The following is a 25149-nucleotide window of genomic DNA, read 5'->3' as shown; positions in this document are numbered from 1 at the left end:
ACTTCCCACCTAGCAAGCTGGTATGTAAGGCATGCCACTATTACCTTTGGGCAGGTAATCTCAGTCTGCTGGATCATGATAAGGGCAGATGCAATCAGAGCTCCTTGACGTACATAGTTCACAGGATCATTTGTCATTGGTTCAAGCAAATTAATTGCTTCCTATTAAAAAAAAAAAAACATTACAAAGTTAATACTACTGTTTTCAGTATCCTAGGATTCAGTGCTGTAATCCAAGGTTAACAGATTGGTGCTAACACATACATTCAAAAAAAACAACTGGAAACTTAAAATGTGATGGATGGAACAAGATCTACCTGCAGAAACAAGACAATAGTTCAGCAACTGTTGTTATAAACAACAAACAAATTCAGTGCATCAGAACTATTGACAATGGCACGTCTTAATCTCCACACACAAATTACGTTTATACTTTCTCTGCAACAAAATGCATCAGCATTACTTTCACTTTCCATTTAAAAATGATGCAGAGATATCAAACACTGTGTCAGAGGTTATAAAATGAGATAGTACAGTAATCAAGGTTCCAAATTTCTGACCTTATACTTCATTGTTAAAGCCAGTAAAATTCAGCACCACACAAAAGCACTCACGGCAAACCCACATCAAGTGGGGCTGCCTCTAGGCATCCACATAGTAAATTTGGGTTTTGAAAACATTTCAAACTCCTCTACTGCTTCTCCAAACTCAGTAACTTCCCAACTAAGCCCAACACGAACACAATCTATCTTGGATCTACCAATAAACATCCATTTCAATATTGAGTAGGGATTGTGAAAAGCTGTAAGGAACCCATTGTAATACATGTTGCTTAGATCTCCAGGATCAGCAAGTGCAATTTGCTGGCTTCTCAGACTAAATAATCTCTCTAGGAACATCTTTATTCTCTGTTTACAGTTCTGCCACTTTGCAAGCCATGGCTTAAACATAGAAAGAATTATTACGGTCACCATCTCATTTCTAATCATCCAAGGTTCTCAGTGCACACTGCACAAGATAAGAAAACTCTTCTAAACTCACTGCTGCCAAAATGAGATCCCCCTCCTCCTTCAATTTCCCTTCAGCTGTATTGTCTCTTCTCTTTTCCTGTGCTATCTGCAGCCCTCATTTCATCTCATCTCACAGTGAGCTTTTCCAGCTTGATAATTCAACGGAGAACTGCTGTATAGCCCTGGCCAGTGTTCTGAGAGTTTGTCTGCACCAACCCACTGAGATGGAGGAAAAGGTGGCAAGAGGGACTGAAATTACAGTACAGTACAGTAAGTTGTCAGAGTACTTAGCCAGTGCTCACCGGCCACACTCTTCAGATCTAAGCGGAGCAAACCTGAGCAGTTTGTATAGCCATCGGCTGTATCCATAAACTTTCAGGTCAGTGGCAACACAGTGGCTGTCTAAAAGCACTCTGAAATGGCATGTGAAGACTACATGAAGCTCAAAGAGCACTTTTAAACCATTATGTGATCTTCTGATTACAGAAGTTGGACATACCTGGCAGTCTCTTGAGCTTTCTTCTGTAGATACAAACTGAGGGCATGAACAAAAGCAACTGAATGCATGAGTATCCCAGCACAGACCTCTTGGTGTATTTCACTCAGGGGGAGGCTTTTACAAAGAAGTTGATTTTATGCAAAACACCATTTCTGAGAAAAACTTCTAGTGCCCTCACTTAAGACTGCTTTTTGCCACATGAGCTATCTTGAAGGCTGAGCTCTTCTGCCTGAAGGTATCATGGGTTGCTCATTCATTCTTTTGGCATGCACCGAACACCATATAATGGAACACTGACCATGACCAAAAGCTTCCCAATTTCTGAAGTCCAATATAATTAGGCTTTCAAAACCTACTAATCTAAGCTTCGGAAGGTATGCATGTGAATAATCTGATGGTTTAGATCTTTACCACACTAAGCATCTGGAAATAAAACAGACTCCTTTGTGCGACTAAAAGCATTTCCAATTAAATCAACTTGTCAGATGCAGGAGGTTAAAAATAATTAGCTCCTCAATTCCACCTTCCACTTGAGAATAAAGCAACCTGGATAAAAATAGTATTTTCAGTGTGCTTTCAAGTCTGCATGCTTTAGATACTAAAGATGGCAGGCAGCACATGTCAGCATTCTGTGCATTTCACAACAAGTGACATGCTGGAGAACACTGTGTGCAAGAGCCAAAGAAGTAATGTTTAATACTAGCTAAGGAAGGGAGATATAGATACATTTGAGATGTATCAGAGGTATGGAAGCATGAAATATTACTTTCAAATATATAATCTGTGCATCTATTTCAAAACTGTGATTCCATACCAGTACTGAATACACACGTGGATGAAGTTTATCCCAGAGTTTACTTGATGCTTGTCTTACAGTAGTGGAAAAGACCCTTGCCACCCACATGTGAGAGTTATCTCTTTCTTACTGATACTTTCAAAGGAACAGTGAATTATACACTGGAAAACACAGTAAGTTTCAGTGCACTTGGCTCTACATGAATTTTCCAAGATTTATGTACCACAGCGAAGAAGAAAAGAGCTGGTTTGCTAGTTGCTGCTTTCCTATCACTGGCATTCCCCATCCTCCTCTAAAGTGATCTGTACAAGATCAAGGATGAAGGAAGGAGTAATGGTTCTGAAGTACTGAACATGCATTTAATATTGAGTGGCTACTGACTGTAAGAAAACTTTTTAGGAAAGTCTGAGCAAAATTTAAAGCAGTACTGCTCTCCTACAGCTGCCTAGGAGTGTGCATGTGCAAGAAATGGGATTTCTGTGTGTGACGTTCCTGCACAAACATCTCTATGGAAGGAGAGTACAGAAAGAGTGAATGGATCTGATCCTCACCTTGTTTCCAGTGCCTGCACAGCAGATGCCCAAAGCCATGGCAGCCCCGTAGCGCACATGGGGGTTGTAGCTCTCTGACAGCAAGGAAACCACACTTGGACACTGCTCAGGAGTCCTAAAGAAAGGCAAAATAAAGTGTTATTTATTACTACTGTTATTCAACATTTGGAGACTTTGTTCTGTTGATACAGGAAAACTTAAAACTGTCCTTCTACACAGTATGTTTTGCATTTCTCAACTGTAACAAGAGGAGCAGAACAGATGGACCCAGAGAAGAACAGGGAAAAGTGCATAAATTAACAAGCTTCCCCATCCCAGTAGATACGACACACAGCTGTCACCTATTAAAATCTTCTTTTCGCAATGTATATTTTCTGTAATGAAAATAAGCACGTTTTGTACTCATTTGCCTTCTGAACTTTCTTAAATCTACCCAATCTCATGACACCACAGACACACAAGCAATGCAGGAATGCAGTTGGCAAGTACATGCTCATGAAAGAGAAAAATGGAAAACTATAAACTGCAAGAGATTTAATTATGAGTGGTTTCAAAATGCGTATCATCTGGTTATCTTCTCCATTTCACTGCCCATCAGCCCAGACTAGTTCTGCAGTTGTCACATCTGTGATCCTAAAGCCAGTCTTACGAGCCATTTGGTTTGACTGTAAGCTGATTTCAGATCAAAATATACAAATGAAAACAAAGGTGTTCTCAGCTTTTAGCTTTCAGTTCTAAGCCAGTTTGTGGTATCAGCTCTTTTCTTCTTATGTTTGCTATGCTGGAGCATAGCTGGAGGTTGTTGGCCTACTTGTAGTATACAGGAACTATAGCATCATGCTGCATTATTAGGTGCTTATCAAAGTACTCAATCAACTCAAGGCATAGAAAAAAAAATAAAATGTGATTATGCTCCAGTGTTCTTATGTAAACACATATCTGCATCACAGAAAATAGATATAAGAGATCTCAAGCAATAACATATCTTCTTTGCTCATTATGACCGAGGACTCAAGACAAGCTCACATATCCAGCTATGTGAAATTCTGCACTGTGCAGATAATCAGCTTAATTCTATTCTAACTATTATCTTTTCCCACTTCAACACATCCCCCATATTCTCCTCCAATAAGCAGCCCTGAGCTCCCCTTTGCACTCCCCTCTCTTGCTTAGCTCAGAGCAGCAGCATCCATTCAGGCTCCAGCTTTGCTTCATGCACTGCTGAGGGGACCCACAAGCACCCTGGTTTCACAGGCTGCTCAGCACATCAGCACTCTGCTCCTTCCTAAAACATTCACATGAGAAATACACAAGAAGAGAAGAACAGCTGGAAGCGCTAAGATGCAGCCACGACAAGGAACGCTAAGAAATCAGAAGGAGATGGGAAACAAAATGATTCTATCCCACAAGCAAGCAGACATATAGAGTATGACCTAAAAAGCATGTGTAAAACCACCTATCAGTCTGTTGCTCAAATAACACTGAATGTTTACTCAAAACAAGCTGATATGGAGAGCGGGAATCACAAAACCTGTAACATGTGAGCCCCAGTATTCAGCTGCACAGAAGATTTCAGCTCTTGAACAAAGATTCTAAACACCTTTTTGTTTGCTATACTTCAGCAAATGTTGAGCAAGCAGATTGCAAGTCAGAGAGAAGAAAAAACAATCTTCTGGCAAAGACGTGATTATGCACTTTGAAGAATTAATCGTTACATTCCTGCTCGGAAAGCTGGATTTTATAGAATCATTAACTTGGACAGATCCTTGCATCTCAGGGCCAGAAGTTCCGACAGTTTTTATTACAAAATCAGGATTAACACCCACCAATTCATTGCAGAATTCTTAGTCAGATTTACATTATTTGTGGTCATTATTTTGAATGCTTTTATCTCAAATCTACCCATAAAACAGTCAAACAATGACAGATGGCCTCCTGTAAATCCACCGTGGGAGTAGAAGTTATTTAAGGGATCCCACCACTTCCCTCACTTCTGCAGTGTTCTCAATCCTGCAGCCTTCCAGAAGTTCTTCCCCACATATTACACAAGAGAAGGCAGAATCACAAGTGGGCAGAGGAAGCCAAAGAGCCTCATAAAAACACTCATCAGAGGAACATGACCTCAGTTACAAGAGCAGTGCTAGCATCAGTGCTTACGTTGTAACGTGTTTGCTCGCTCTACTGCTGAAACACTTTACAAAGTCTTACATGCTATTGCCAGACGGTTAACAAATATAAGCTCCAAGCTCACTTAATAGAATTCATAAAACTCCAAACAGTTCTGTTAAGTAATCAAAGGAACAATTTGAAACACCCTCCTAAGCAGTCACAGCCTGCAATCTTGCTCCTGTGGAATTACTTCTAGCTGGCAATCTGACTGAGGAACATGCAGAAAACACCATCACGTTCTCCTCCCCTCAGCCCCGAGGTTTCTACCCTTCCTTGTTAGCATTGCCACATGAGCCACTGGCTTGCTTTCAGCACAAGAGAGGCAGCTCTGCTCTGATGGAGGAAGTCTCCCCTTCATCAGTACCAGCCCCATGCAGGTCCCACACCACCTCTGCTCGAGGCCGCCTGCTGCAGGCCTCCACCACCTCCATTGTGCCCCTCAGGACCTGGTGTGGTTATGTTCCCTTGGTGGGAGAAGGAGAGAAGCAATAATGAAGACGAATGAATTTCTCAACAGTGAATTTCTCAGTGCTTTTAGCACTAGTAGGGCCACCAGTTGTTACTGTAGGTTAAACAGATGGTAACTTTGCGTGAAATACCAGAATGATGACACGTGGACACTCAGTGGGCAGTTTCAACAGCAGACATTCCCACTCCTCATCCCTTAAGTCACAGTAAAAACCCTGAACTTGGAATATATTTAATATATTGTGAGGCCCAAAGCAACATATCGTAGTCCCCTATGCTGACCTTCCTGTAACAGAGGCCAGTAATTTAATCCAAGAAATGCCTACATTAAAGCCTGAGGCATGTCTTTAAACTGGGCTGTATATCTTAGGAAGATATGCAATGTCTATTTTTAAACCAAATTACCTTTAATGCACCGGTTCCTTCCTTTCCTCCTAATGCTGGTTTTGCTCAAGCAGCCTGCTTTTGCAATTATGTTTTACTCAACAGCAAAACAACAGAAGTGCTTGATTATTTCCTTAATTTTCATTTGAGTATTGCTCTACTGCTCCTATATAACCCAAAGAAATATAAACGTCAATGAATCCACACCCACATTCAAAAAAAATCTTCGTCACAACTGGCTTTATTCCTTCTGTTATCAGGAAACAAAATAAATTAAGAAGCCAAAGAAGCTTCACAAATCTCTTCCCTAGGCTTCTACACAGTAGCCAGCTACAGCTTTGTTTCCAGCCCATGCCAGGAGAAGTTTTACTGCTGTGACACTTGGCCTGCAGATGAAGGACTTGCTCCAAGGTACATTTTGGTTTGTTTCAGAAATCATAAACAAAACCTTTAAAAAAATTAAGATGCACCAAGACAGTAATGAGAAATCGTCAGCAAAACATAACAGCTGGCATTTTATCAGGTTTACTCACTAAGTGGCTCCTCTCAAAACCACACAGAAACAAACACTGCTTAACTGAGGATTCTGAATCCTCGCAGAAGCACAATGCAACTGCTTAATGCTGCCCCACAACCTCAGCTTCAGCCTCAACTTTGATCTCATTCGTGAGGATGTTCATCACTGGGATATAAAACATGACACTCATAAACATACAAATATTGCACTGTATATAGAAGGCTGATGTTTAGCTTCCAAGCGCCCTCAGAAGTTTCTCAGAAATAAAGTTTTTATTAAGCCTCCAATATAAAAAAATCCCCAACTAAAACATAGGCCTAATCTGAAGAAAGACATACAGATTGTTTGGAAGTGGAAGATGGTCATTCGTTCTTTCAATTAATTATGTTGATGATAGAAAGTTTACCATAGTTTGCAAATTCTATTTCCTTTTCCAAAGGAATCCTTTCTTACAGCAGCTCTATTCAGAATCCTAAGGCATAGGGGAGGTTTCTGAAGGTAAATTATATTTGCAACACCTGCAGGTACAAAGTCATCTTTCTCTGTAGGATTTGCCCACAGGAGCCTTATTGGCATACTGAAACTTAACACACACTGTTGGGTCCTTTGATTCTGTTTAACAATCTACTTTTTTTGTCCAAGAAGCATGCATCAACACCACAAGACAAATTAACAACTCCAATTGTCCCATCTTGAAGCACATTCCACTCATTATCTTGGAATTACATCCAAATACCTTTGTGCAATTTATCTCCTCTTTTGAGACTTACACATCTTGAAGGTTATAGGACTACTGTCATTTCTGCTTCTATTTTAGCAATATTTGAACGTGAAAACATTCCAGTGCCACCTTTTACAAGTATACAAGTAAACAAACAGAATACTAAAAATAAACCATCACACTGCGTCTAATTTGAGACTAAAAATGGAATTGTCTGACTTCACACATTTATTTTTTAGAATAAACATTTAGGGGCTTTACAACTCGGTGAAAAATGAAATGTTAGAGGAGAACAATGTCAAATTTATCTTTTAAATTCCTCATCAAGTTTCCCCAGTCATATTTCAAAAGATTATAAATATTTATGACTTCCTAAGCTAATGGACATGAATTAATCATTTGATACAGGTCTAGTTCTACACATTGCTTTGCTTGTGTGGTGACAAGTAAAGAAGAAAAGCTTAATATGCATTTCATTTCATCCATGAATGAGTTAATAAAGGAAGAACGCAGACATCTAATCGCACAATTCGCAGAAAGCGTGTGTGTAGCAGGGCACAACACAGAGGAGGGGAAAAGTGCAGACAAAAACTCAACAAACTGGCATATTTCAGTGTCTGATAGGCACGGGCATAAATCCTATCTACTTCTCCCTTGACAAAAGGATGCAAGCTATTCAGGGGGCAGGAATTTCCTGCAACTACCTCATGCAGCACAGGCTCATTCTCCACACCAATTTTATCTAAATTGCATTCCAGTTGCGTCACTGAGACCTGCTGAGGAAGGAGGACTCCCAGGCGGCCTCCCACAGCAGGAGGTCAGGAGAGGGCTGCAAACAGCTGCAGCACAGGAGCCGCAGGGATGGGCGCCTACCAAAGGATGCTGCCACCAGTGACAGCGTGACTGAAGTAGACTCGGACCCCTTCAAATAAAACAGTGATGGCAATTCGGAAACAGAAATAACAGCAAGGAATAGCTGCGGTGAAATACCTACGCATGGCTCAAATACTCATGGTGAAGCAGGGTGTAGCAAGCCTGAAGTTCTACCACTGGAGAGGAAAGGGGCAAATAGGTGGAGCATGCAGGGAAACCTAGCCAGGCATACAGAGAACTTGCTAGAGACTGTAATGGATATACAAGTGGATTTCCACCCCCCAGAAGAATTATTAAAGCCTGAGGAAGTTAAAAACTATTTTAAGCATTTTAACCATCTGAAATGAAACAATGCACAAAGCTATATGCTTGTATATCCTCTGTACAAGCCTACATATAGCTGAATACTCATCACCATCCTCTGGAAGGGCCTAAGAACACTATTTTAATCTATACTGAAAAGTCCCTCCCCTTTCCATGAGGATGGTTTCACACAGCTCCCATCACAACCATCTGCAGGCAGCAGTGCAGCCTTTGGGTGGTGCTGCATCAAAGCACCTCTCCCTCCTAATTTGTTTAATTCAGACATTTTTGGAGGCAGAGAGATGTTTTAATCATATAAATTATGTCATAAAATGTAATGAGGTATTCCAGAGAAGTGGGAACACCTGATTTTCCCTTTGACAGAAATAACTTTTTATCACAGCAATCTACACAGATGCTTCTCCTACTCGCCTAAGATTTATAACAATTCAAGTTGACAAAACTACTTTTCTCCACCACTGATACTTCTCTCACACTGAAGTCACTCTGTCTATTGTGCTGTGGAAGATAAAATATGAGAAGAAAAAAACCACCTCTTTAAAGAGAATGCTTAGCATCCAGCACAGTCTTATAGCAATAACTGGTGCTGATGATGAGCAGAAGTTTCTAATAGAAACTGTCAGCTTTTAACCCCCAGAGCTTTTAACTCTGTTCTCCTAATTTGGAGATGTGACACGAGGAGCAGCAGCACATGGCATACGCCCACAAGTGGAACTGAAGTTAAAGGATGAATCTATCGTTTATTGCATCTCGGTGCTTTTAATCCAGAATTCCTTCTGCATACACGATCCTATATCTACTGCCAATAGCTCCATCCTGAGGAAACAGAATTACCATAGCTGGATTCATTTTTATTCTTCAGAAAGTTATGTCTTACGAAGTAAAGACATCAAAAGTCAATTGAAAATGAAGACAATATGAAATTTTAACAAAGGTTTCTTTTTAAGCAGAAAAAAAATACAGAATAAGTGATGACAACTTTGCTGGATAGTCCAGCATACTACCCAAACCACCAGCTAAATATTTCTATTCATGTCTGGCAGACACTCTCTCTCACTTTGGCTCTAACGCAGCTATATTCCAAAGAAGTTTATCTTAGTTTCAAATGAATATGAATTGATTCACAGTTCACCAAGGACCCAAACGCCAGGCTGAGCCTGCTAAGCACCAAGCAGCTCAGGAGTGTAATGGTCGGTGACGTCCCAGGGTTGGATGACGGTCTTTTTTGGCCTTAAACTCGATGACTCTATTACTCAGTTATCTAGCTAATGTCCACAGAAGTGAAACCTATTTCCATTTTAATGAAGAAATACGCAAAGTTAGAGATGATACGCATATTTGACTGAAAGTTGGAAGGTATCAAAAAAGAACACTCGCAATAACAAGAAGCAGCTGCAAAGTAGAAAGATTTAAAGTAACAGCCCACACACTTAAAACAGCATGCTAATCAGAGCGTTTCTGTGGCAGCAGAACTTTGCAGGGTTAACTGTGCTTCTGACCAGAGAGAGGCAGCGAGAGCGATCGCGCACATATGCACGCATGCTGCTCTGCGTACAGTTAGGATATTGTAGGAGGAAGGGCTGTTAGCAAGATCTGCAGATCCTTACACAGATGCAAGGGGCATACGTTGTAGGGCTGGAGCGCTGAATTAATTAATGCTTGCTGGCTCTTTTCCAGCCAAGCCCCCACTCACTAAATTCCCTGCTTCCAAGCGCTGGAGCCGCATGCATTGGAATGAGTCGGTCAGCAAACAATGGGTAGCAGCAGACTGCAAGTTTTGCTAATGAACAAAGAAAACTGCACTGAGACCGTGCTAATCACATAAGTAAAATCATCAAGAGAGTCGAAGAGGAAGGACAGAAAAAAGGACATCCTTTCTTTATCTTTTTTTAAATGCAGCAAGAATGATTCTTTTCCTGCATTCAAGAACTGAAGAAAGTGCCTGGGTAAGGAAGACAGCTTTCCCCAAAGAGAAATTCTTCATCTTGGTGTTAAAAGAAATGCTAAGTGCTAAACAAACACACAACAAGAGACATACGTTTGAAAAATAAGAGAGACAAACAAATGAGCAACCGGCTTTCTAGAAAACAGCGAAAAACCTTATCTTAAAGTCCACCATGTGATGAAAAAGAAGAACAAATCACAGAGGATCTTCCTGAATACAAGTGAACTCTACTGAAACACAGGAGAAAAAGGTAAGGCTTTCTTCACCTGAGACTTAGAGCACATCAGGTCCTCTCAGGAACTGTTCAGCTAAGGACAGAACTCTTTTAGCATCTGCTTGGAGAGGGAAATGCAAGCGTTAAGTCTTCAGCTGAGCTGAGAGAGGGGAGAGGAAGAGAAAAGGCTGTGTTTCACAGAAGCCCTGCTCAGATTACAAAAACAAAAGGTTTACTCACCCCCCTTTGAAGGAATGGGTAAATTTAGAGGTCTCAGTTCCATAAATCTTTATGGTCCCCTTGGGACTGCCACCAGTGTTTTATTATCTGCAACTTCCTGACCCTCACCTGATAAAGTAGGGACTGGTAGAGAATAAAACAGAAACCACATACATCATTTCTGATGATATTTTTGGGGTGATCCTCTCCGGAGAAATAGGACTCTTAATAAGAGGAAACATGGGAACTGCTGCCTGCCTACGCACACGCTGCCGGAGAGTAGGCACTGGAGAGAGGAGGAGTTGCACACACATCACACCAGCATCTGCCTGCACCAGTTTGTGCTTACAAACAACAAACCTTCGTACGCTATAGCTAGAGGGAAACAACTGGCATCCAAATCCATCTACCACTTTTCTTTTTCTTTTCTTTTTTTTTTTTCCCCCCCCTGCAGTGGTGAAAGATGGGAGCTAATGAACTGCTTACTATTCTCAGCTATTGAATTCTCTTGTATAATCTTCTAAGAGCTGAACCTCGCTATATGGGGACGTCAAACCTTCAGCCCTAACAGCCAGAGATGGACACAAGACAGGACGTGGGTTTTTAAGACCTCAACACACCCAGTACGGCACAGGATAAAAAAAAAAGTTGGATCCAAGCTCTGACATGGTTACTGTACCTCAAAATAGCAGATGACCAGTTTACCATACTGACCATGCTGGCCTTTCTTTGGGACCATCCTGGAGCAGAGAGGCACACCGAACTCTTGCACCGTACGCAATTCCTGCACAAAACACAGCTCTCGGACACATCCTGCTGGGCACAAAGATGCCCCATCCTTTACATTTCTTGAATGGGTCTGGAGCTGGCAATGGATCTTTGTCACCTCTCTTGGTAACAGAACCCAAAGAGGACTACCCGAACGATGAGCAAGGAAACAAAGTGCACTGGGCAGCACTGCTGATCCTGCTGGTGATCATCCCCACCATCGGTGGGAACATCCTGGTCATCCTGGCGGTGTCTCTGGAGAAAAAGCTGCAATATGCCACCAACTACTTTTTAACATCCTTGGCGGTGGCGGATTTGCTGGTGGGACTGTTTGTGATGCCGATTGCCCTTCTCATAATACTGTTTGGTGAGTACGGTGCGTTTGTTTCATTAGGTTTGCATACTGGGTACAATTCTGGGAAGTCTGATTTAAACAAAAAGTTGTTTGCTTTCCGCTACTGAGATTTTGAATATTATTTGGATGAGGGCTAAATCTTTTCTTCCTCTAACCATAATGCAGTCTAATGCCTTTATGGTAAGCATATCCTCAGTGGATAGTCTTTCTTTTGAAACAAACCACTGAAAAAGCACCTAAGGCTTACAGCTGATACTATTCAGAGGGAGACATGGCAAATTACGCTATGTACAGCGAATCGCTGTTTCCAGTAACTTCAGCTCAACCTCGAAATCTGTTGTATTGGGTATTACACTAATGACAGGCAGTCATCTCTTAAAAACATGGTTCCTGGAAGCACCAATGACAAGCTTTACCAGCCTCAGTTTCTGGGAAACTGATTTTCTCCTGCTCTGGGAAAAACGGGAAGGTCTGTAAAGCATCCCAAAGAACTCCCGTATCTGCCTGTCACGTCAGGGCAGCCCCATCTGCGTACCTCATCTTCAAAACTCAGATTTACCACTCAATCTGGCTCACACGAAATAAAAGAGATTTTTTTTTCTGTATAAACATATATTGGGTGTGACAATTTCTTTCTGGTTAGTCATTACAGAATAAGGATGACTCTCATATTTTCTCATGTCCAGTTTTATATCAAATACTTCTTTTGACAACTAATCAGAAACAGATCCATGGGAAAGCAGCTTTTTTACTCCTGAAGATTCTTTAAGAATGTTTAATTAAAAATGGTCTATTTCAGTTTTATACAAATGAAAAAATAAATCAATGTGGTATAGATTTTTTGAAAACTTAAGGATTTACAGAATTATCTTTAAGATATAGCTACCACTGAACTCCAGATAATGAAAGACAGCAGGAGTTCATTTTTCCTATGCTGGGTCTGTAGGAGTTGCCTGAGCAACAAACAAACACAATCAAACTTTATTTCAGAAAGTGCATCGGTAGCTTTGTTTGCTGCATGGGACTGCAATCACTTACTAATAAATGTGGCTATTCATTAAAATGACACTGAATTTCTGTGCATTCCAGACCGTTCCCTCCTTAGCAGTCTATGAATTGGAGGTCAGAATTCAGGGAGTCAGGTTAGATATCATAAAATAGACATATATTTCAAGCAACAGATTCTACAAAGAGGAAAGAACGTACATAACAGGGACAGGGATTTCTACCTTGAAAAAGAAGTGTGTGCACAGAGGTGAGGAACTTCTGTGTGCAAGTGCTAATTCACAGACACTGACACTGCGTAGTTCTTGCCAAACACCTCATTAATAACAGAAATAATAAAATTAGTGATTGTCATAAAAGCACAGATCACTATGAAAGCACTGGTAATTGACTAGCGACAGTAAAAAGAGAAGGCAGGTTCTGGACTTTGTGAAGATTTTGGTGTTGCTTTTCGATTATGCTAGATGAATAACTTCTTTTTAAACTTTATAAAGAGAATATTGCTCCTTAATCTCTCCCAATTAATCTGGTGCTAAATACTGGTTACACAGTTTGAAGCACCATAGGAATCTTTACAAACAAAAGCATTTTTCACGGTGCAGGAAATACACAAGAAAGCAGTTCATTACAACTAACTTTACTAAGTGAGATTGCAAGCAAGTCTTTTACATAGTAGCAGTTAAAACTGAAAATTTTCACCTTTCTCTCTGGCTCCAAAGCAGAAAAACTGCTTTCCCTCTTTATGAAGAGGAAGGAGATGCTGAAGTGCTTGTAGAAGCTCAAAGCATGAGCAAAACATCAGGAGTTTGTGGAATCAAGCAAGACAGTGCATAGCAGGCCTAAATCACAAAGCTACCTTTACCCAGATAACTGCTTGGACACAGAATAATCACTGATAGTCAGAAGGCCATCCAGCCTCCTGGCACCTCCATGCAGGAATGTTTCAGTCATAATGCAATGGCTGTGTGCAGTTTCCAGATACGGAATACAAATATTATGCTTCTGATTTGGAACTGATATCTAATTAGATGGAGAATATTTGAGGAAATAGGTGTGAACTAAATTGCAGTCACATTAAGCAGCTTCGGACAAATTAGTATCACAGTGCTCAAATGCAAAAGCTACTACAGATAATGGCTCCATGATGATACAGAACAATCTTCAGAAACAGGCTGCTGCAAAACTAAAGAGCTGCCCCTAAAAAAAAAGACAACAAAATCCAATACTAACCCACAGGTATAATACCATGAGAAGCAGATTTCCTCTTTTAGGTAAGGTGACTGAAATGTAATGTATATTCATACAATAGTACAATTTTGATTTAAGAGCACGAGCGTCAGAAAACACAAACAGTTCATTGCTTTTATTGGTTACTAAATCCCCCTCATTTCTTCTACAAAAAGGTGGGCACGTTAGGAAATAACTGCACACTCTGAAATCTAGCTTTCCAAAGTTACCCACATTCATAAACACAGAACTACCGAAGCAAAACAAAGACGCTGCTATTCATCAGATGGTGAAATTAGCAAACTCTTAAGAAGGAGCATCTGATTTGCAAGATCTGAAGCGGAAAAGGTCTGTTGTCTGTGCTTCATAAGCAGTGACTTACTTGCAGACAGTGCCATCTTTTAAATTATTCCTTTATTCCTCATATGCATCCACTTAGAAATCAAAAGGCAGAGCTGATCCCCCCAAGTTGCAAACCATGACTTTAGAAACTCATCAGAAGCAATCACAGCCAATCTTCCTCCATTACTGATTACGAACCACAGAAAATCTCTCCTTCTCACTTGTGGAAACAAGAGAAAACTTACTCCACTGATAATTACTGTCCAAAATCTCAAATCTAAACATAAGTAAGAAAACTAGCATTCATTTCTGACAAAGCAACTCTAGAAAAAGGTTCCATGGGTAAAATTCAAAGAACTGCACGATTGCTGAAAGTGCAATTGGACGGAGAAATAAGCAAGCAGCTCAAGAGGGAGAGAGCGAGGCAGCAGCACGGAGAGCCCGGGCCTCCTGAGACCACAAAGCTGAGCGCTGCCACGATGAACCCACACACCACAGCTTGAAATTCAAGTCTGGGCTTTAAGTCAGCTGATGATTAAAATATCAATTTCCTTCCCAGTAAAAGCATCATTATCTACCAGCAACAAAACGATCCCTATCACAGAATCCTTTGCACACAGCACATTTCAGCAGCCCTTGTAGCAAGAGAACAAACTATCTTCAAATCTATTTAAAGACCTCTCTCAATCGTGCATATACACGCACTGGTTTAGGGATTACACATTTCCAAGGTATTTCCTATACATAAATCTTTCTGTAATTAAGTATTCCATTCAAGGACAGACAGTTGTGGTAAAAGCTCATCTTACCTCTCCAGGTGCACGACAATTGTAAAGCATATATTTTATCACATAATAACTAAAAATAAGGAAAATCTGCAGCAGCAGCACTGCAGTTTGGAGAGTCTGAGACCAGGTTTGAAGGGAGCATCTTTATCTTATGCCACCTGAGCTGGAGAAAGCAGACAAGATTTCGGGCAGGCAGGCTTGTCAGCTAACCCAGGCTTTCAGGGAAAAAAAGAAGTCCAATCCTCTAGGTTAAGATCAGCATTTCAACTCCCAAGGATAAAAAAAAGGTGGAGAATCTCAGCACAGTGAATCACGTAATGCTTTGGTTTGCTCCACCAGTGTAGATCTATAACAGGAGCATCAGGGCTTTTAACAGTCCGACCCTCACACTCTGCTGTTTGGCAGGACTTGCCCATTTACCTTCAATCTAAATCATAAAAAGCAGGAACTCAACTGCTTGCTTGTTGTCAGACATCAGAAATGCTTTCTGGGTCCTGAAGTAAAATTCATATTCTGCTTTTTCCCTACTCCCCAACTAACACAACAGGCAAACAGTGACACACACCACCGCCACACATCACCAAGCCAACAGCAGTCACTCCCATGCTAGGCACCAAGCTTCTAATAACACGTGTACAAACAAGAAGTAAAAGCAGTGTGTGCCACAGTACGAATCCTAGAGAGCCAGTTGATACTTCAGGATTTATGGATAGAGTTTCACTCTGTATTTGTTCAAATATGACCATGCTCATCAACTCTTTTCAGCTACTGCATTTAAAATCTACCCTGATTTTGTTTGGATAAAAATAACATACACAGAGAAAACAGAACATAATTCTATAATCCTGATGTGGTGACTTACTGCCTTCTGCAATCAGTTCCAAAGAAAAACTAAAAGACAAAGCCTTCTTTTCAGTTGCACTTACCAACTAACTCTACAGCTCATAAAACTCACAAAGTTGCTCTGCACCAGGAAGCTGTTTTCATACATTATATTAAAAAGAAAAGCAGCTTTTGGAAGAAGTATTTGAGGGATTTCTTCTGCAAAGAGAAGAAAGCTGCAAATGAAAATAACTTACACTGCTGCTCTCCAGAAAGTAAAACACTTATAATCCAGGGATCAACACGTATGCACTCTAAACAGCAGTGTGAAGTGCTTACTTGAAATCCAGCAGCGTTCTCTGTGCATCCTTCAAGATACAGAATACTCCTTCCATTGCTCGCATTTTATTTGAGCTAACCCTGCCTCATTTACATCATACTCAGTAGTAGTCCCACTTCTCTGAACTTGATGATCCTTATGGGCCTCTTCCAACTCGGAATACGTTTCTATGATTTTCTAATAAATTATTTCCTTTAACTGTGTTTTTTTTTTTCTGGCTTGCTTTCTGGTTGAACAAATTGCAATGCATTTTTGTTTTTCCTTTTTTGTTGTTGCTCAAAGGCCAGTTGAAAGTGTAGACAGAAAAACAGGACATCAGTAGCTTTCATTACACACTAATTATCACTTCCTCATACCTGCAGTGGCAATTTTTTGAAGTATATGTTCAATGGAGATGTCTATTTTAATAAATACACAGCTAGATGCCATATCAAATTAACAGGTTAGTGGTCTGGAACGAGACCACTTCTCTTTCTTACTGCCTATTTCCCACACCATCCTCACCTGGAGTCCATTGCTCTGGGGATGAAGATTTTGCTGGGAGGAAAAAGGGAGTTCCAAACATACACAGCAGTGCAGAAAAGTGCACGCTATTTTGACTCCTAAAATTTTCCATCTTCTGGGGCTTATATTTCAAAAGCAGTACCATATCATTTCCATCTAACAGACATATTATGAGAAAAATTGTTAATGTCAAACTGTTGTGCCATTACCACACTGATAAGATTGAACATTACGATATTTTTGGTCACTTGGCATTCTCAGCACGTAGATTTATTTGTTTGGAGCAAGGAGATTTTTTAATAAGTTTGATTGGTTACAGGTTTTTTTTCCTTAATCATTACTCATTGAAGAACTGAATTATCTAGCAATGCTTTCAATGAAAGTACTGATCAAACACAGATTAATTTTATATGGAGAGACAATTTGAGCAGATCAACTGACACAATGAGAAATAGAAGAAACTTCTGTGTTCTCAAAGTCATTTCCAGGACTGCAGAACATCCTTACACACAAACAGCACTGGTGCATTTCAGCTTTAATATTGCCTGTGCTGGATTGTAATATAAACAACTTGTGTGTGAAAAAGCAAGCAGTTGTGAAAGAAATCAGTTTCAGTGAAGTTATTTCAGTTTAAAAGTGTAAAGAATAGGAGACCCAGCCCCCCAAAATAATCTACCTTTTGCAACACCAAATACCACAAAACCTTAATAATGGACACGATGCCGGATAACATATTGTTTGTTCTTCAAGATTACTGCTAAGTTCAAGATTCACACATAGTTCTGCAATGACTAATATACTGGTTATGGCCTGCTATCTCCTCTGTGCTTGGATCAGAGGACGATCAGAGAGACAAAGCTGAAAAAAACCCCATCATTTAGTATTAGGGTGCTGCACCAAGCAGTCATGACCCATTTTTAAAAATCTGTTTTACTCTTTCAATCCAGAGTCCTTGCTACAAAGAGCTCATGATCTAAAGTGGAAAGAAAGATAGGGAACGATTTATAATACACATAATGAACGTTGTGGTGGCAATGTTCAGTTTCTACAGAGCTAGGAACTTCTCACAGGTACTGATGCCAAATGAGGAAAAGAAAGATACTAAAAACTCTCAAAAAGCTCAGATTCTAATGAATTTTCTGTTCTCTTCCAGACAACGCCTGGCCTTTTCCAACTGCCTTGTGTCCCATTTGGCTGTTCCTTGATGTCCTCTTTTCCACAGCTTCCATCATGCACCTCTGTGCCATCTCACTAGACCGCTATATTGCGATTAAAAAGCCAATCCAGGCCAGCCAGTACAACTCATGGGCTACAACAATCATCAAAATCATCATTGTTTGGCTCATTTCAATAGGTATGTGAGGCTTTGAGACTGGAAAAGCAATGCAGAAGCTTTTTGCATCCAAAACAATAGATGAAAGTTGGGCACAAAGACACATCCGGCCAATCTGGATCAGGCTAAGTCCACCATTTGGGTCATACATAGCTACATCAAAAGTCTCTCTGAGTAGCTGCTCATCAAGTTTACCAGAAAGGTCAAGGACTGAGTATAAGCATCATACTTTGTGCTTCTAAAATTCCACAAGTTAGAATTCTGACATCTGCATGGCTAGCACATCTCACGGGAAAGCAAGACTCCATATTCCTGTGGAAACAGTCTACTACATATCCATCCAAACACAACTTTAAGCCTTGACTATACGCTATTAAAATCAGTGCCTTTCTTAAAACTGTCTCATAAAGGGCTAGTTAAAAAAAAAAGTTAATTACTTGCACCAAAAATTGTAAGATAAGTGAGCAGCCGGTAACAGCCACAGTGAAGACTACCATGCACTGGCAACATATCATGCAGAAAGGCCTTTAAGTAAAAAAAATAAAATAAAAAAAAATCACCCAACAGTTGATACAAAGGATGCAAATGTATAAACATTTATTAGTGTTTCCCCGTTGTGCACATGGCACCTCACTTGTCTTCATTGCTTAAAGAAAGTCTTTTAAATGAGCTAAGATGGTGAAAACATTGAATTCCAGTAACTAATGCACACCGTGGGCAGCAATAGGCATAGCGTTGCATGCTGTGTGCAAAAGAAAAAGAACAATTCGGGGTTACTTTAGCCAATGACGCATAAAAGAATAGGTAAATTCATCTTCTTGACTCCAGCATGCATGCCCAAAAACAGAAATTTCAACTTGAAAAAAAAAAATCTGGCAGAACAGTGATGACAGGAAAAAAGATGTCTATTTTATCACAAAAAAAGGAAACTCTTAATGAGATGTGACACTTGAAAGCTGACCTTTTAATATCTGATTTATTGTTATTAATCACTGCTGTACATTCCACTTCTTTTTATCTAACACAAGAGTACTCTGCAGTAGAGTCTCGTTTCTCCAAATCAAAGGTTAACGTAATTCAATCTTCATTTTAAATGCTGGCTGTATCCAAAGGTGTGCCTCTTCTCAAGGAAGGGGTCAAGTGGCTGAATGGAAAACCGTTTCGCCTCCTGCTGCCCCAGCCAACTTCAGTAACCAGAGGAATACTGTAAATCCCTAGATCTCTAAGTGGTATCAGGAAACATAGCACAAATAACCTTCACCAGACAGCAAGGAACCTGTTGTTTTTGTTGTAATGTCAGACTGCTGGCAAATGAAGTGCTGACTATAATTTAGCAGTTATAAAAAATTCATTTAAAAGACAAGACTGCTTTTTTTTTTTTTTAAAGCATTGAATTACAGAGCTAGCAAGCAAGCTAGCCTCATTTAAACACTCTTAAATATCCTAGTGACTTGATACAACAAATCTGTCACAGAAACACATTGAATAATTCTGGCATCTATTTAACTACTTGTATATATGAAAGTCAAGCAGAGTGAAAAGAACATCAGCTGTGTCCAATAACTTGATGCCACTAAGAAAGAGGGAAAAAAAATACAGGGGCAAACAGCATTAGGGAAATTCATTTCATGAGAGGGAAAAGCCATTCTAATTTCAATGACTGGAGTCAAAGCAATTCATGTGTTTTACACTAGAGATGTTAGCAACTTCATACGCTTTCTCGACTTCTAAGGGTTACCCCTAATCTGATTTACAAAAATAAAAAAAAAGGGGGAGAGGGGGTGTCATTCTGTTAAAACTGAGCTTGCAAAGTCTCACAAATACTGTTTGCCCTATTACCCACGTGATGCTCTCAACAGCTGATGTTTTCTTAAGTCACTCTGTGCCCACTCTAGAGAAGTTCAGGAACTATTTTTCTTTAAAGACTCTGAAGATTCAGGCTGAAAATTGAGGTTGCAAGCAATTACTTAAGTACTTGGTTTTTCTTCTCTAGGCATTGCTATTCCAGTCCCTATCAGAGGAATTGAAGATGGAAATGGAAACTCTACAAATATTACATGTCTTCTGACGCCTGATCGCTTTCATGATTTCATTCTGTATGGATCAGTGGCTGCATTCTTCATTCCCCTTGCTATCATGATAGTCACTTACTTTCTGACAATTCAAGTGCTACGCAAGAAGGCCTATTTGATCAACAAGCCACCTCAACGTCTTACTTGGTCAACAGTGTCCACAGTATTTCAACGTGACGCTACGCCTGCCTGCTCACCAGAGAAGGTGGCCATGCTGAATGGCTCTAGAAAAGATAAGACTCTGAGCAACGATATGCCCATCTGTAGAATGCCTACCATTGGGAGGAAATCCATGCAAACCATAACAAACGAACAAAGGGCATCAAAAGTGCTTGGAATTGTATTTTTCTTTTCTTGTTGATGTGGTGCCCATTCTTCATAACTAACATAAGTTCAGTCCTGTGCAACTCGTGCAACAAGGAAGTTTTTCAAAAGCTCATGGAGATATTTGTTTGGATAGGATATGTATCCTCAGGAGTGAACCCTCTTGTCTACACACTCTTCAACAAAACATTTAGGGAGGCTTTCAGCAGGTATATCACTTGCAATTATCGGACCACAAAGACTGGCAAGGTCCTTCGGAAGTGTTCCAGCAGAATCTCTTTCAGAAATTCTGTGACAGAAAATTCCAAGCTCTTTGTTATGCATGGGATGAGAAATGGGATTAATCCCATTATGTACCAGAGCCCAATGAGGCTGAGGAGCTCACCCATCCAAGCATCATCAGCCATTCTGCTGGATACATTGCTGCTCACAGAGAATGAAGTTGATAAAACAGAACAAGTAAGCTATGTATAGTGGAATGACAGCTGTGACCACATCATAGTGTTACCATCTCTATTACTCTAGGTGACTGTGCTATAAGAGGTCATAAGTACTATTGTTTCATTTATGCAAGCAATATCTTATAAATTTGTAAGAACTCCTCTCCTCCAAAGTCTCCTCTACTATAACCCCAAACCCTACAGAGGCAACTTCATTCCATGATAAACAATGGTTATAGCAAAACTGTATCATACAGGAAGAGGGAAATAAATAAAAGCTAAATCAGTGCAAGTATCTGACTTCAGTCCTCATTATCTTCAGCCTCTTGATTTAAACCTATGGAGTTTTTCTCTGCTTAGACAGCACACAAACACACTGAACTACTTCCTATAGTTCTCTCTGTTGATACCGTAGACTCAAGTACGAGCTTTTCTTGCGTGCTGAGGTATCAGAAATGAAATCATGAGCTCCAGATACCAAAAGGCACACCAACAAACCATAAAATCTGTTTCCAAGAGAGTAAAAAAAAAAACAAACAAAAAACAACCCAAAACATTCCATGAGTGGAAATCATCCCATTGCATTTTTTTTTTTTCTACAGGGATGGAAATTAGAATCTCTTTCGCACTTGAATTTCATCTCCATTACTCTCACATACAAACATGCTTGGCATTGTCAAATTTGTCAAGAAAACTACCCTTTGTTCTTTTCATACTAAGAAAATGAGTATGTAACGAAAATAGGGCCATAACACATCAATAACTAAAACAGGACAGGCAGTGCCTGGAACATCACTTTATTTTGTGGCTTTTACAACTCCAGTAAAAGCTTTCCCTAATCCAGTATTACACACAAAATAGAAAAGTCACAGATAAAACAGCTAGCTCACTTGAAACTAAAAACAAGTGTCTAAGAAGCAACAGTAGTATCAAGACCAGTACACACTGACAGTTCAATTCTACTAAAAAAAAAATTCATTGGACCAATGTCATAAGATTAGAGGTCCCAGTCTGCACTCTCAAACACCATAATGGCAAATCAAGTCTTCCATTAGAGCACAAAAATGAAAGAAAGAATTGTTTTTCGCAATCCAGAAAAGTTAATATGGTCTACTGTCTAGGAAATCTGGAGCATCTGCTAGTCCCAGACCATACCTCTTTAGGCAGAGGATCAGATCTCCCCAACGTGCTGGAGTTCTTACAGTAAGCAGCCAGTTTGCTATTTTTTCCCACAGTTTCCATTTACAGTAAAATTTTCAGCCCAGGATTTTTTTTTTTTTTAATATTTAATATTTTCAGAGCTCTTCAGTTACACAAATTATGTACAGCAAAAAGCTTAGGTATTTTTTCGTCTATGGAACAGAAAGTACTAAAGATAACGTGTCCTTCCAACATTTATTTATATATATTTAATTTAAAACACATGCAAGTTCGAAACAGAGCCTGATGTAACAAATGCCAGAGAGCTCCAGGAGAAAGTATTAAAAATATCTCCACGGTACTTACAGTAATCTTTCTCCTTCCTACCCTTTTTGGTGATAGCCACTGAAGTTAGAAAAAGCTCTTAACTGCTCTTACTTCTCTTTCAGTAGCCAAAATTTGTTTAAAAGCCAGAATTGATGGACTATTATTATTACTGTGCAAGATTCCTGTATCTAAAAGTATTTAAGAATCAAAAGCCTTTCATTAAACCTAATTACTTTGAAGTCCTAGGGGAAAGGGTGTAGGAATAAAACAAAGCAAAGTCCCCAAACTTGTATTCTAAGGAGAACAATGGCAGGGGTGCCCTAAAGCAAACTACACTGGATTAATAATCCCACCATCAGCAGCAATTTAAAGCTTCCCTTTCCAGCAGGAACATCACAAATAGCTATTCAGCATTTGGAAAGAACAAGAGGCAACTTAGTCCTCTTCTGCCTGACTCTGTTCTTGTTCAGCTATCTGTCTTCAGGTAGCAATGTCAGTAGGAGTAATTAGCCATAAGCGTCCCTTACAGCATGATTTTAAGACCTCTTTGTAATCTATGGTTAGATTCCAAAAAACAGGAAACAATCCCCAAGAAGATGTATTTTGTCAAGCCAGCTCAACTTCAATAACCAGAAATAGACTCCCAGCATGTTCCAGTTACTGAACGTAGCCAGCAGCAATACTTACACCGAGTCATAAACCTCAAAAGGACTCGAGACTAACCAAAAGCCCAGTCTTCCTACCATAAAAAGTATTTCTCCATGTATAGAAACCCAACAGGATGAAAACACACGTTCAATTCACAATATGCTAAACACTGATGGACCAGCAAACTCTATTCACTAGCTATAAAAATGTATTCTCTCATGGTTGCTATTGCTTTGCTCCTAGAGCAACATGCTGCCAGTCATTCAGGTAAGCACTAATCCATGCTAAGTGGTGAATGTTGAAAATTGGTAATTTTATTTCTTTTGTAACATGATAGAAAATTTAATACTGCAATTCCTAGGCAAAAAGAAATAACTTAGACTAGCACATCCCTTCTAAAATGGCAGCCAAACCTCAACACATGAATTCTGAAGAACTAAGCAGCTACACGTTCTTTTGTTGGCTTTTCCAGTAAATGAAAAGCACACACACACACACAAAATTCTAAATAAATAAATAAAAAGTTTAAAATCTTAAAGTTAAGACAAAATATTGTTGCATTAAATGTTGTCAGATTTTACCATATTATGTTCTATCACATTTTATTCTGTTACTGCACTGCTCCATTAACTCTAGTCCCAGGAGTCAAGCTGTGCTGTTGAATGCACACAGGGCAGTACGATGTGCTGGCAAGGAAGACTCACGTGGTAAGCAAGCAGCAAAAAGCTTTACAGAATACTCTGTTATGCAAACATATTCTATTACCTAAAAATAACTGTCTATGTGACATTTATAACACTTTTAGTTCAAATCCAAAAAAAAAACCAATGCTTATTCAGACAGCTGTAACAAAAGGAGAAACTAAACTAGGTATTTCTGATACAAATTTGTGGACTCCAGCTGTCAGGAACTGTCAGTCACCCATGGTGCTTTCAAGGAAATTACCACCCTCTGACTGCACAGCTCCACCTTTATTGAGTTCCATTATTCCTATCACAGGCACTAAGAGAAACCCAAATCTGGGCATTCCCTAAGTGCTGCTGTGCACAGCCCAGCAGATGAACTTACACCTCCAGCACGCTCAATCCCACAGCAACAGCATGCATTCCTTAAGAGAAACACAGACCACGCTAAACATGCTTGCTGTCCTGTTTTGATACCAACTTCACAATTCCCTTTCTGGAATCAGAGAAAAAAAAAAAAAAGAATTCAGTGAGACCTCTTCTCACAGGAGCTTCAGTCATGTTCCTTTATCTTAGATGAGTTTCACCCAAGCCAGGGCCTAGCCCACTGCACTGCAGAGGGGTTCACCTCCCATCAGAAGACACTTCCTTCGCAAGCTCTGTACATCCAGCAACTCTCAGATCACTGACCAGTATGTGGTACACTACTAATGGCATTTAGCACAAGGAAATCCAATTAGACTTCAACAAACAGTCCTAAGAAAGAGATTTTAGTCATTTTAGTCATGAATTCTGACAGACTTATTTATTCTGACAGCCCATTTGTTCTTCATGCCTCTGCATGCCTGCAATTTTGACATGGGATGGCACACACCATTAGCACTAAGTAACAGTTTTCAGTGGACAAGAGAGATCATGCAAAATCAGCCTGCAGATCCCTACACAGATGGTTAATATTTCCTTTCAGACACTGAAATACAGCTTTTGGTTTATAATGACAGAGTGATGCAGTGGCAATATGCGAGCCCCTCTATGCAGAAAATCACAGAATCACAGAATCACAGAATTGTAGGGGTTGGAAGGGACCTCTAGAGATCATCGAGACCAACCCCCCTGCCAAAGCAGGTTCCCTACACCAGGTCGCACAGGTAGGCGTCCAGGCGAGACTTGAATATCTCCAGAGAAGGAGACTCCACAACCTCCCTGGGCAGCCTGTTCCAGTGCTCCGTCACCCTCACCGTGAAGAAGTTCTTACGCACATTCGTGCGAAACTTCCTGTGCTGCAGCTTATGTCCGTTTCCCCTCATCCTGTCTCCAGTCCACTGAACTGAGCTGCCAAGGC

General features: G+C 40.1%; 2 protein-coding genes across 2 annotated transcripts in view; one reads left to right on the top strand and one right to left on the bottom strand.

Moving 5' to 3' along the window:
* The window catches only part of PSMD1 (proteasome 26S subunit, non-ATPase 1), a 63384-nt gene that overhangs the window by 20001 nt on the left and 18234 nt on the right, over positions 1-25149 (bottom strand). Inside the window, exons 18-19 of the mRNA XM_010716912.3 lie at positions 2856-2970; positions 45-161 (exon numbers count right to left, since the gene is read on the bottom strand). Coding sequence (XP_010715214.3) covers positions 45-161; positions 2856-2970 — 232 coding nt within the window. The remainder of the gene's footprint in view (positions 1-44; positions 162-2855; positions 2971-25149) is intronic.
* HTR2B (5-hydroxytryptamine receptor 2B) lies at positions 9805-21301 on the top strand. Its single transcript, XM_019619076.2, is given in 4 exon segments — positions 9805-11824; positions 17994-18194; positions 20167-20592; positions 20595-21301. Coding segments are annotated over 4 exon segments (1383 nt in total). The 5' UTR covers positions 9805-11517; the 3' UTR covers positions 21044-21301.

Source organism: Meleagris gallopavo, chromosome 11 (genome assembly GCF_000146605.3).
Source record: "Meleagris gallopavo isolate NT-WF06-2002-E0010 breed Aviagen turkey brand Nicholas breeding stock chromosome 11, Turkey_5.1, whole genome shotgun sequence".
In the NCBI taxonomy this organism is placed as follows: domain Eukaryota; kingdom Metazoa; phylum Chordata; class Aves; order Galliformes; family Phasianidae; genus Meleagris; species Meleagris gallopavo.
This window is presented reverse-complemented; position numbering and strand designations above follow the sequence as displayed.